General features: G+C 44.0%; 1 protein-coding gene across 1 annotated transcript; it reads right to left on the bottom strand.

Annotated features, from left to right (window-relative positions):
• Positions 1-6,022: 6,022 nt before the first annotated feature.
• Positions 6,023-7,698, bottom strand: LOC133754917 (uncharacterized). The gene is made up of 2 exons (XM_062185258.1): positions 6,901-7,698; positions 6,023-6,597 (listed from the first exon to the last, which is right to left on the bottom strand). The coding sequence occupies exons 1-2, from the start codon at positions 7,528-7,530 to the stop codon at positions 6,238-6,240; spliced, it is 990 nt and encodes a 329-aa protein (XP_062041242.1). The 5' UTR covers positions 7,531-7,698; the 3' UTR covers positions 6,023-6,237.
• Between the last annotated feature and the right edge of the window lie 4,702 nt (positions 7,699-12,400).

Raw genomic sequence — 12,400 nt, 5'->3', positions numbered from 1 at the left:
CTGTGTTTGTGTATTCCTGATATTATCCACAGATTTTATTGTTTTGAATGTTTTTTATCAGGAAATATTTTATGTTGAGCTTGGATACAGTAATTGGTTCCACAGGGAGACACCAGCTGAATATATTCGTATTTTCTAGGGAGAAAGAGGAACTGCGAAACAAGAAACATGATATTTCTGTTTGTATAGACGACATTTTATGCACGTGCCTAACGAAAAGACTTTGCTTTACTCAAAAACCATTTTTACTGTGATTTTCTCGGTCCATTGCATATGAATTCCACACCAGTTTGTCCAGATATCACTGGATGAAACCAGAAATATCCAGTTGTGCTTTGACTAACTCAATACAAAATATTGTGAAAGCCTCTGTGTTTGTGTTTTCTGGATATTATCGAGGGACTTTATTGTTTTGAATGTTTTTAATCAGGGAACATTTAATTTTGTACCATTGAAACAGTAATTGCTTCATCATGGGGATACCAGCTCTACATATTCATATTTTTTAGGGAGAAAGCTAGATTAACTGCGGCAAACAAACATGATATTTCTGTTTGTATAGATGACATTTTATGCACTTGCCTAACGAAAAGACGTTGCTTTTCTCCAAAACCATTTTTACTGTGATTTTCTCGGACCATTGCATACGAATTCTACACCAGTTTGTCTGGATATGACTGGATGTTTCCAGAAATATCCGGTTGTGTTTTTGCTAACTCAATCCCAGATATTGTCACCACTTCTGTTTTTGAGTTTTCTGGATACTGTCCACGGACTTTATTGTTTTGAATGTTTTTTGTCAGGGAACATTTAATTTTATGCTTGGAATCACTAATTGCTTCCACATGGAGACACCAACTCTACACATTCGTATTTTCTAGGGAGAAAGCTATAGGAACTGCGGCAAACAAACATGATATTGTTGTTTCCATAGATGACATTTTATGCATTTCCCTAACGAAATGATTTTGCTTTTCCCTAAAACCATTTGTACTGTGATTTTCTCTGACCATTGCATATGAATTCCACACCACTTTGTACAGATATGACTGGATGAAACGAGAAATATCCGGTTGTGTTTTGGCTAACTCAATCCGAAATATTGTGAAAGCCTCTATGTTTGTGTTTTCCGGATATTATGCATGGTTTTTATTGTTTTGAATGTTTTTTATCGGGGAACATTTAATTTTGTGCTTGGACACAGTAATTGGTTCCACATGGATTCACCAGCTCTACACATTCGTATTTTCTTGGTAGAACGCTAGAGGACATGCGGCAAACAAACATGATATTTCTGTTTGTATCTATGACATTTTATGCATTTGCCAAACGAAAAGACTTTGCTTTTCTTCAAAACCATTTTTACTGTGATTTTCTCGGTCCAGTGCATATGAATTTCACACCAGTTTGTCCGGATGTGAATGGATGAAACCGGAAATATCTGGTGTTGTTTGGTTAACTCAATCCGAAATATTGTGAAATCCTCTGTGTTTCTCTTTTCCGGATATTATCAACTGTTTTTATTGTTTTGAATGTTTTTAATCGGGGAATATTTAATTTTGTGCTTCGATACAGTATTGGTTCCACATCAAGACACAGGCTCTACATATTTGTATTTTCTAGGGAGAAAGCTAGAGGAACTGCGACAAACAAACATGATATTTCTGTTTGTATAGATGACATTTTATGCACTTGCCTAACGAAAAGACATTGCTTTTCTCCAAAACCATTTTTACTGTGATTTTCTCGGAACATTGCATACGAATTCCACATTAGTTTTTCCGGATATGACTGGATGAAACTGGAAATAACCGTTATTTGTTTTTTTTTTTTTTTTTGGCTAACTGAATCCCAGAGAAGCTACAGCCTCTGTGTTTTTGTATTAATGATATTATCCATGGACTTTATAGTTTTGAATGTTTTTATCAGGGAATATTTAATTTTGTGCTAGGAAACACTAATTGGTTCCACATGGAGACACCAACGCTACATATTCGTATTTTCTAGGGAGAAAGCTAGAGGAACTGCGGCCAACAAACATGATATGCCTGTTTGTATAGATGACATTTTATGCACTTGCCTAACGAAAAGACTTTGCTTTTCTCCAAAACCATTTTTACTGTGATGTTCTTGGTCCATTGCATACGAATTCCAAATGACTTTTTCTGGATATGACTGGATGAAACCATAAGTATCCGGTTGTGTTTTCGCTAACTCAACCTGAAATATTGTGAAAGTTTCTGTGTTTGTTTTTTTTGGATATTATTAATGGACTTTATTGTTTTGAATGTTTTACCAGTGAACATTTAATTTTGTACCCTAGAAACACTAATTGGTTAATCATGGGGCACCAGCTCTACACATTCGTATTTTCTAGGGAGAAAGCTGGAGGAACTGCGACAAAGAAACATGATATTTGTGTTTGTATAGATGACATTTTATGCACTTACCTAAAGATAAGAATTTGCTTCTCTCCAAACTATTTTTACTGTGATTTTCTCAGTCCATTGCATACGAATTCCACACCAGTTTTCCCAGATATGACTGGATGAACCCGGAAATATCTGGTTTTGTTTTGGCTAACTCAATCCCAGATATTGCTACAGCTTCTGTGTTTGTGTATTCCTGATACTATCCATGGACTTTATTGTTTTCAATTTTTTTTATCAGGGAACATGCAATTTTTATCTTGGAAACATTAATTGGTTCCACATGGAGACAACAGCTCTATACATTCTTATTTTCTAGGGAGATAGCTTGAGGAAAAGCGACAAATAAACATGATATTCCTGTTTGTATAGATGACATTTAATGCAGTTGCCGAACGAAAAGACTTTGTTTTTCTTGAAAACCATTTTTACTGTGATTTTCTCGGTCCATTGCATACGAATTCGAAACCACTTTGTTCAGATATGACTGGATGATAACAGAAATATCCGGTTGTGTTTTGGCTAAGTCAATGCGAAATATTGTGAAAGGTTCTGTGTTTGTGTTTTCTGGATATTATCAATGGTCTTTACTGTTTTGAAAGTTTTTATCAGGGAACATTTAATTTTGTACCGTAGAAACACTAATTGGTTCATCATGGGGACACCAGCTCTACACATTCATATTTTGTATGGAGAAAGCTAGAGGTTCTGCGGCAAACAAACATGATATTTCTGTTTGTATCGATGACATTTTATGCACTTGCCTAAGAAAAAGACTTTGCTTTTCTCCAAAACCATTTTTACTGGGAATTTCTCGGTCTATTGCATACGAATTTCACACGAGTTTCTCCAGGTATGACTGGATGAAAGCAGAAGTATCCGGTTGTGTTTTGTCTAACTCAATCCGAAATACTGTGAAAGTCTCTGTGTTTGCGGTTTCTGGATATTATCGATGGACATTATTGTTTTGAATGTTTTTTATCAGGGAACATTTAATTTTATGTTTGGAATCACTAATTGGTTCCACATGGGGACACCAGCTCTACACATTCCTAATTTCTAGGGAGAAAACTAGAAGAACTACGACTAACAAACATGATATTCCTGTTAGTATAGATGACATTTTATGCACTTGCCAACGAAAATACTTTGCTTTTCTCCAAAACCATTTGTACTGTGATTTTCTCGGTCCATTACATAGGAATTCCACACCAGTTTACTGGATCTGACTGGATGAAACCGGAAATATCCGGTTTTGTTTTGGCTAACTCAATCCCAGATATTTCTACAGCCTCTGTGCTTGTTTTTTCTGGATACTATCAATGGACTTTATATCTTTGAATGTTTTTTATTGGGGAATTTTTTTATTTTGAGCTTCGATACAGTAATTGTTTCCACATGGAGACACAACCTCTACATATTCATATTTTCTAGGGAGAAAGCTGAAGGAACTGTGGCAAACAAACATGATATTTCTGTTTGTATAGATGACATTTTATGTACTTGCATAGCGAAAAGATTTTGCATTTCTCCAGAACCATTTTTACTGAGATTTTCTCGGTCCATTACATACGAATTCCACACAACTTTTTCTGGATATGACTGGATGAAACGAGAAATATCCGGTTGTGTTTTGGCTAACTCAATCCGAAATATTGTGAAAGACTCTGTGTTTGTGTATTCCTGATATTATCCACGGACTTTGTTGTTTTGAATGTTTTTTATCAGGGAACATTTAATTTTGTGCTTGGAAACACTAATTCTTTCCACATGGAGACACCAGCTCTACACATTCGTATTTTCTAGGGAGAAAGCTAGAGGGACTGAGACAAACAAACATGATATTTCTGTCGGTATCGATGACATTTTATGCACTTGCCTAAGAAAAAGACTTTGCTTTTCTCCAAAACCATTTTTACTGGGATTTTCTCGGTCTATTGCATACGAATTTCACACGAGTTTCTCCAGGTATGACTGGATGAAAACAGAAGTATCCGGTTGTGTTTTGGCTAACACAATCCGAAATATTGAGAAAGTCTCTGTGTTTGTGTTTTCTGGATATTATCGATGGACTTTATTGTTTTGAATATTTTTATGAGGGAACATTTAATTTTATGTTTGGAATCACGAATTGGTTCCACATGGAAACACCAGCTCTACTGTAGGACCCCAAAAATTGGTGTCCTATAGAGAGAGACCCCCAGAAGCACGAATTCCAGTCCAACCGATGCAATAAAAGCAAGAGGAAGTTTATTACATCTGCGCAGATGGGCCAACTCTAAGCACAACAACACTCTCTGGTGCAGTGTGAGAAGAGAGGCGGCAATCATCAACCGCACAGCGTATTTAAGATTAAAAACCACAACATTAGCATATCTCCACATCATTGCCAAGAATCACAAGATAAACCACAGCATGACAAATTCTCATAAGATGCATGACAAACTTCCAGGGTAAGGGGACAGAAGACCTTGAGTAGGCATAAACACGGGGTCATCATAACCAAAAACTTAACATAGCTCCTAAAATAATTATCACATGCTCCATTATCTCATAAAAGCATTAGCACATTCATCACATGTTACAAGGTCAGCTAAAGTCTAGTTATCTTAAACAAAATGCATTTTGCAAGCCAAAGCATTTTGCACAGAAGCAAAATATGCAGTTAGCTCAAGCAACTTCATTTTAACCCTTTCTATCTTAATTTTACATTCCAATTTAACCCCATCCTATCTTAATTTCACATTTCCCCCCTTTTCTTTTGGTCAAATTTTAATCTTAAAATTTAAAGAATTTCTATATATATTCCCTCTATTGTTTCGGTCTCAACACGTTGGTCCTGCCTGTGGTCCTGCCTTCGGTTCTGTCTTGCTAGGATCATGGCATAGGCGGCAGCAGAAAGCCCATGTATTACAAAAACTAAGGATAAAAGTAGTACTATTGAAAAAGTATCCGACCGTACAGTAGGGGACAAATCAGTCGAATTAAAACTTTTAGATGTATTTGCTATCTGGGAGAGTGTCAAGGTCGTGGGTTGGCCCTGGGATTTTATTGTTGTGGCCCCAGGTACAGGCCTTTGGTGGGAAGTCGAGGTTACGACTTCAGTCACAGGCCCTTGTCTAGACAATGTAGGCCATGACCTTTGACCCTCCCACCTCCCCAACATACTGGGACCTTCAATTTGGGGAAGGGCTTCTTCTTTAAGTTGAATTTTAAATAGAAGCCCGGGATTGTAATCAGAAACATAAAACCTTAAGCCCCATATTCTTCCCCTTTTCCAGTCAGTAAGGTTGGCTTTTTTTTCCTTTTTCTGTGAAAGAAATATTAAGGGGCATAGAGCAGTTGGGATCTCTCCCAGGAGTAAAGTTACGGTGTACAGTAATCCAATCCCAACTAGAGGAGGGTTTCCAATATATGTGACCAGTGGTCTCACATCCCCAGGCCTTACAGTAGAAAGATTCTGCTCCCCCGCATCGTCCCTTTTCTTTCGTAGACCTGCCATCCTTAGGGCACACATAAAACTCTTGTTGTTGTAACTGGCATCTTTTTATCTCAGACTCGCACCCAAGCCGCACGGAGCCACTAACCAATGCACCGGGGGCAAACGCGACACCATAGGCTGCCAAGTTATCCATTCCCTTTACTAGCTCACATACATCAGGGTGCAAGGCAGGCCACCATGTCCCGGAGGGGGCCACGCGGGTAACGGACCATACGACCTCCGTGGTACCAGATTGCACCTCCCACGTGAGCCTCACCGGGGCATGCGAGCCGCCCATAATAGGGGTAAAAAGAATTGTAAGCAGTACTAAACAGATTTTGAAATTCTTATCTTGAGTGGGTTTTGAGTACGTTGTAGTTTCCATTTTGGTGTCGGCTCGTCGGCAGGGTCGTCGGTCTCTTGTCTCTGTTCAGCTGTCGCCCTCTTGACGTGTGACACGTGTATCCAAGCGGCAATTCCGTCTACCTTTATCGCGGTCGGTGTAGTCAATAATACCGTGTAGGGTCCCTTCCAACGTGGCTCAAGCGTCTTAATCTGGTGTCTGCGGACGTAGACAATGTCCCCAATCTGGAACGAATGCGGGAGCGTAGGGCACTTGGACTGGTATACGGCAGTCAGCTGCTCCCCTATTTGCCTGTGGATGAGCTGTAAAGCTCGGAAGCGGGTCTGTAAAGTAGAGGATGTTGCAAATGAGTCAATACTGGGTCCCAACAAATCTGCTGCGGGTGGAGGGCCTCCGTACAATATTTCATAGGGTGTTAGTCCACATACAGAAGGTGTATTACGAGCCCTAAACAAAGCCATCGGCAGCAGTTCGACCCAGTCTCTAGTGCCAGTCTCCATTGTTAATTTAGTTAAGGTCTCCTTAATTGTTCTATTCATTCGTTCTACCTGACCTGAACTCTGGGGCCTGTACGCACAATGCAATTTCCAATCAATCCCCAGCACTTTGGTCACCAACTGACTTACCCTGGAGACGAAGGCGGGTCCATTATCCGACCCCAATACCTTAGGCAAGCCAAACCGCGGGAAGATTTCTTCTAATAGCTTCTTAACCACGACTTGTGCTGTCTCCTTCTTCACTGGAAATGCTTCAGGCCAGCCGGAAAAGGTATCTACGAACACTAGAAGGTACTTAATTCCATATCTGCCTGGGCGGACCTCTGTGAAATCTATTTCCCAATTAATTCCAGGTCTAGCCCCCCGTATCCGGACTCCTTCAGGTATTTTAGAACATCTGGGATTTACCTTGGCGCATGGGATGCAGGCCTCTACGGTTTGTTTTACTGCTGCAGGTAGTCCCAATAAAAAATAAGAAATCTCCTCTCTATCCAGTAAGGTCTTTAATTTCTTATACCCTAAATGTGTCCATCTATGTAGATCTTGCACTAATCTTCTAGTTTCTTTTGTGGGTAGCACGACTTTGCCCTGTATTTTCCAGCTTTTAGTGGTCTCGTCGTAAATTCCCCCTAACCTTTGTATGGATGCCTCATCTTGTTCGGTATAATTCCATTCCGGCCCCTGGCTGGGAGAATCTTGCACATTGATGTTTAATGCGCAGCTACCCAAGGCGCTTGTTCTGGCCACCTCATCCGCCATCCGGTTACCCTGTGCCACTGGATCCTCTCCTTTTTGGTGGCCAGGGCAATGTATGATGCTCACCTTCTTTGGCAAGAAGAGGGCCTGTAGGAGATCTAGGATTTCCTGCTTATTTTTAATTTCTCTGCCTGCTGAAGTAAGCAGTCCCCTTCTTTTGTATATTTCACCATGCACATGCGCCGTACCGAAGGCGTATCGACTATCTGTATAAATGTTTACCCTCTTTCCTTTTGCCTGTTTTAAGGCCTCAGTCAGAGCTACCAACTCAGCTTTTTGTGCTGAAGTGCCTGGTGGTAAGGCAGAGGCCCAAACAACAGTCTTTCCGTCGACCACCGCCGCCCCTGCCCTCCTCTCACCTTGATGGAGGAAGCTGCTGCCATCTGTATACCAGGTGTACTCCGCGTCTGGCAGGGGCTGGTCTGTCAAGTCCTCACGGGCCCCGTAGACTTCAGCCAGTACCTGTTGGCAATTGTGACTGACCTGCGTATGGTCTCCTGGTTCCGGCAGTAGAGTGGCGGGGTTGAGAGAGGCCGTCGTTCCAAACCGGATGCGCTCGGGGTTGAGTAACATTGCTTGGTAATGGGTAATTCTGGCATTTGATAGCCATCGATCAGGTGGCTGACGTATGACCGTCTCAATAGCATGAGACGTCACTACGGTCAGTGGCTGTCCCAGAGTCAGTTTGTCGGAATCTTTCACAATCATGGCCACCGCCGCTATCATGCGAAGACACGGGGGCCACCCAGAGGCGACACTGTCCAATTTCTTTGAAAAATAGGCCACCGGTCTCTTCCAAGGCCCTAATTTTTGGGTCAAGACTCCCTTTGCAATCCCCCTTCTTTCGTCTATATATAGGATAAAAGGCTTGTTGGGGTCAGGCAGGCTTAGTGCGGGGGCTTCCAAGAGGGCCTTTTTTAGTTGATCGAAGGCCAACTGCTGTTCTTCTCCCCAGATGTAAGGGGAATTATTTTTTGTGAGGGGATATAGGGAAGCCGCAATCTCCGCAAACCCAGGAATCCACAGGCGGCAGAAACCGGCACTTCCCAGAAATTCCCTCAACTGGCGTGGGTTTTTAGGTGGGGGTATAAGCGCCACCGCCTGTTTACGTCCCTCTGTTAGCCACCTCCTGCCCCCTCTCAATTTATAACCCAGGTAAACTACCTGTCGGGCACATATTTGGGCCTTCTTGGCAGAGGCGCGATATCCCAGTTCGCCTAGCTTCTGGAGCAGGGATTCCGTTCCCTGTTTACAGTCCTCTTCGGTTTCTGCTGCCAGGAGTAAATCATCCACATACTGTAAAAGAGTCCATTGAGGGTTACTCACCCTAAAACTTGCCAAGTCATGATGTAAGGCCTCATCGAATAGTGTGGGCGAATTTTTAAATCCTTGTGGGAGTCTGGTCCAAGTCAATTGCCCTGAGAATCCGGTCTCCGGGTCCTTCCATTCGAATGCAAACAAAGGTTGGCTCTGGGGGCTCAATCTCAGACAAAAGAAAGCATCTTTTAAATCTAGCACTGTATACCAAGTGCGCGATGGAGGCAAAGTGCTTAGCAAGTTGTACGGATTTGGCACGGTCGGGTGAATGTCTTCGACCCGACGATTTACCTCGCGTAAGTCCTGCACAGGTCGGAAGTCACTGGTGCCTGGTTTCCGTACCGGCAGTAAGGGTGTATTCCAAGGGGATTGGCAGGGTTTTAATATTCCCAAGTCCAGCAATCTCTTAATATGAGGCCGGATTCCATCCTTTGCTTCCTTGGTCATAGGATACTGCCGTACAGATATTGGTTCAGCTGTAGGCTTCACATTTACTATTATAGGTGGCTGCTGAATTGCTAATCCTATCCCTCCGGTCTCTGCCCAAGAACTCGGAAACTTTTCAATCCACTCAGGGGCTAGTGAGGTTTTTATTTTTTCTTTGTCATTGTCATAGAGACGATGTTCATCTCTTAATTGTAAAGTCAATACCTGCAGAAGGCGCCCTCCAGAGTCCGTCACTGAGGCCCCTTCCTTCTGGAAATGAATCTGGGCTCCCACCTTAGATAGCAAATCTCTTCCTAATAATGGATACGGGCAGTCTGGTACTAAAAGAAATGAGTGGGTGACCTGGCCAGTGGCTAGATCTACCTGTCGTTCTGTGGTCCAACGGCACATTTTTCTTCCAGTTGCTCCCTGGACGCAAGAAATTTTTGAGCTAAGGGGGCCAATATTTTTGTTTAAAACAGAGTGCTGAGCTCCGGTATCCACCATAAACGTGACCGGCCTGCCTCCCACTCTCAGGGTTACCCGGGGCTCAGGGGGAGGCTCCTGGCCCTGACCCCCCTAGTAATCGTCCTCTTCCCCTAGGGGAAGAACTGGAATGTCAGTCTCCTTTCTTCTTCTGGTGGTATTCTTGTTTGGACAGTCTCTGGCCCAGTGTCCTCTTTCCTTACAGTACGCACACTGATCTCGTTCTACCCACGGTTTATTTCTGTCTCCCGGGTATTTCTTTGTTTGACCTCTTCCATAACCTGACCTATCCTGCCTATTAGATTCGTTTACTGCGGTGACCAAAATTTTAGCTAGTTCCCTATTTTTCTTTTTGTCTCTCTGATCTTGTTCTTTTTGCATTCTTTCCTCTTTTTCTTCTTTAGTTTCCCTCTTATTAAAGATTCTCTCTGCCTCTTTTAGGAGGTCCTGCAATGTATAACCCTGTAAGCCCTCCAGTCTCTGCAACCGTGCTCGGATATCTGGGGCCGATTGGCCAATGAAAGACATTATTACATCTGACTGCCGGTCAGGAGCCTGGGGGTCAAACGGGGTGTACATCCGGTATCCCTCCATCAATCTTTCTAGAAACCCCGCCGGGGTCTCCTCATTACCCTGAGTTATGGCACGTACCTTAGCCAAATTGGTGGGGCGTCTCCCTGCCCCTCTGAGACCTGTCAGGAGAATCTGGCGATAGAGACGAAGTCGTTCCCTACCGGCTGCCGTACTAAAATCCCAATCTGGTCTGGTCAACGGGAATGCTGCGTCAATCTCGTTTGGCAGTTGAGTAGGTTGACCGTTGTCCCCTGGAACATTTTTTCGAGCTTCCATGAGAACTCGCTGTCTCTCCTCCGTGGTCAGGAGAGCCTGCAGAAGCTGCTGGCAGTCATCCCAAGTCGGTTGATGGGTCAAAAGAATAGATTCAATTAATCCTGTCAAAGCTTGTGGATCTTGAGAAAAAGGCGGGTTATGGGTTTTCCAATTGTACAAATCTGAAGCTGAAAACGGCCAATATTGCATCTGATTCCCCACCGAGCGAAGTGGGAAAGCCTGTGCCTCCCACTGGCCACCCTCACTCCCCCCTCCCCGACGCAAGCGCAGCCTGGCACCCATGGGGGTTGTACGAGCCGGGGGTTCCTCCCCCCTTTCTCCCTGCGTAGAATCCCCCTGCGTAGAATCTGGGGAAGGTGCCATAGGCTCTCTCGGGAGGGGTGCGTAAGGCGGTGGGGTGTCAAAAAGCAAAAGATCCTCCTGCCCGCCCGGGAGGACCAAGGGTTTCTTCGCCTTGTGGGAATCTAACTCCTTTAATGGGCAAAGGGCCGAGGCAGGGGCAACCAGCGAATTTTGCGCTGGGTCTTCCCACACAAAGATGTCAACTGACGGGAGCCCGCTCTGATCCGCGGGTTGCGGTTTTAAAGGTGCTACGGACGGGGGCGGGGCGGGTAAGGCACCCGCCACGACCCGGTCAGCCGGGAGAAAGGGTTTTACCCATTTTGGGGGATATTGTGCCAGGTCTTCCCACACAAAGATATAGGGCACTTGATCCGGGTGCCCTTCCTTGCCTTCTCTGCAGACCTGGCTCTTCACCTGTAAGATAATTCGAGAGTCAAAAGTCCCATCCCGCGGCCACCCGATGTTGAAGGCTGGCCACTCGGACGTACAAAAACTTGTCCAGTTTTTCTTCTGCACTCTCACAGACAAGTTTTGGGCCCGCTCCCGGACCTCTTTCCAATGATCTAAAGTAAGACTCAAAGGTGTAGTTAATTCCTGTCCCATGTTGGAGGGGAAAGGCAAGTGAGGTTAGTATATTAAAACACAGAAAACAACCACAAGACTCACAAATCACAAAACTTCACAAAGACACTGCGCACAACACTGGAACGAGACCTGCGCGCCCTAATGAGACGAGACCTGCGCGCAACAAAACTGAAACCAAAACGGGAGTGGCTGCTGCCACCAGCTCTTCTCCCGGAAAAGAAACCCTACTAAATCCTAACCAGAGCTTCCGATGAGAGCGAAGCGGCTGCCACCCGCCACGCTCCCCAGGTAAGCTTAGTGATGGGAGCGAAGCGGCTGCCACCCGCCAGGCCCCCCCAGAATACCGCCAATGGAGCGTCCTCCAAGGGCCTGAGCCAGGGGTCTTGACACGTCTGTCCTTCCTACTACTGGCTCTTTTCAGATACAGGTCCTGCAGGCACAATCTCAGTAAAACATGAACCTCCGGTACGTCAAGCGCCCCGGGAAAAAATAAAAAATCAACAAAATCAACAGAACACAAAAAAACACTTAAAACAGCAAAAACTTACCTCCGATTGGAAAATGGAGCGTGGGTCTGGGGTCTCCAATCCCGGACGAGCCCCCAATGTAGGACCCCAAAAATTGGTGTCCTATAGAGAGAGACCCCCAGAAGCACGAATTCCAGTCCAACCGATGCAATAAAAGCAAGAGGAAGTTTATTACATCTGCGCAGATGGGCCAACTCTAAGCACAACAACACTCTCTGGTGCAGTGTGAGAAGAGAGGCGGCAATCATCAACCGCACAGCGTATTTAAGATTAAAAACCACAACATTAGCATATCTCCACATCATTGCCAAGAATCACAAGATAAACCACAGCATGACAAA

The sequence above is a fragment of the Lepus europaeus genome, unplaced genomic scaffold (genome assembly GCF_033115175.1).
Source record: "Lepus europaeus isolate LE1 unplaced genomic scaffold, mLepTim1.pri SCAFFOLD_313, whole genome shotgun sequence".
Classification (NCBI taxonomy): Eukaryota; Metazoa; Chordata; class Mammalia; order Lagomorpha; family Leporidae; genus Lepus; species Lepus europaeus.
Note: the sequence above shows the minus strand (reverse complement) of the source record. Positions and strands in the feature narration are given on the sequence as shown.

Coding starts and splice junctions, on each gene's coding strand:
- LOC133754917 (XM_062185258.1), bottom strand. CDS start 7,530: ATGGCGGATGAGGTGGCCAGAACAAGCGCCTTGGGTAGCTGCGCATTA. Junction 6,598..6,900: donor GACCCGCCTTCGTCTCCAGG/GTAAGTCAGTTG, acceptor TCTACTTTACAG/ACCCGCTTCCGAGCTTTACA.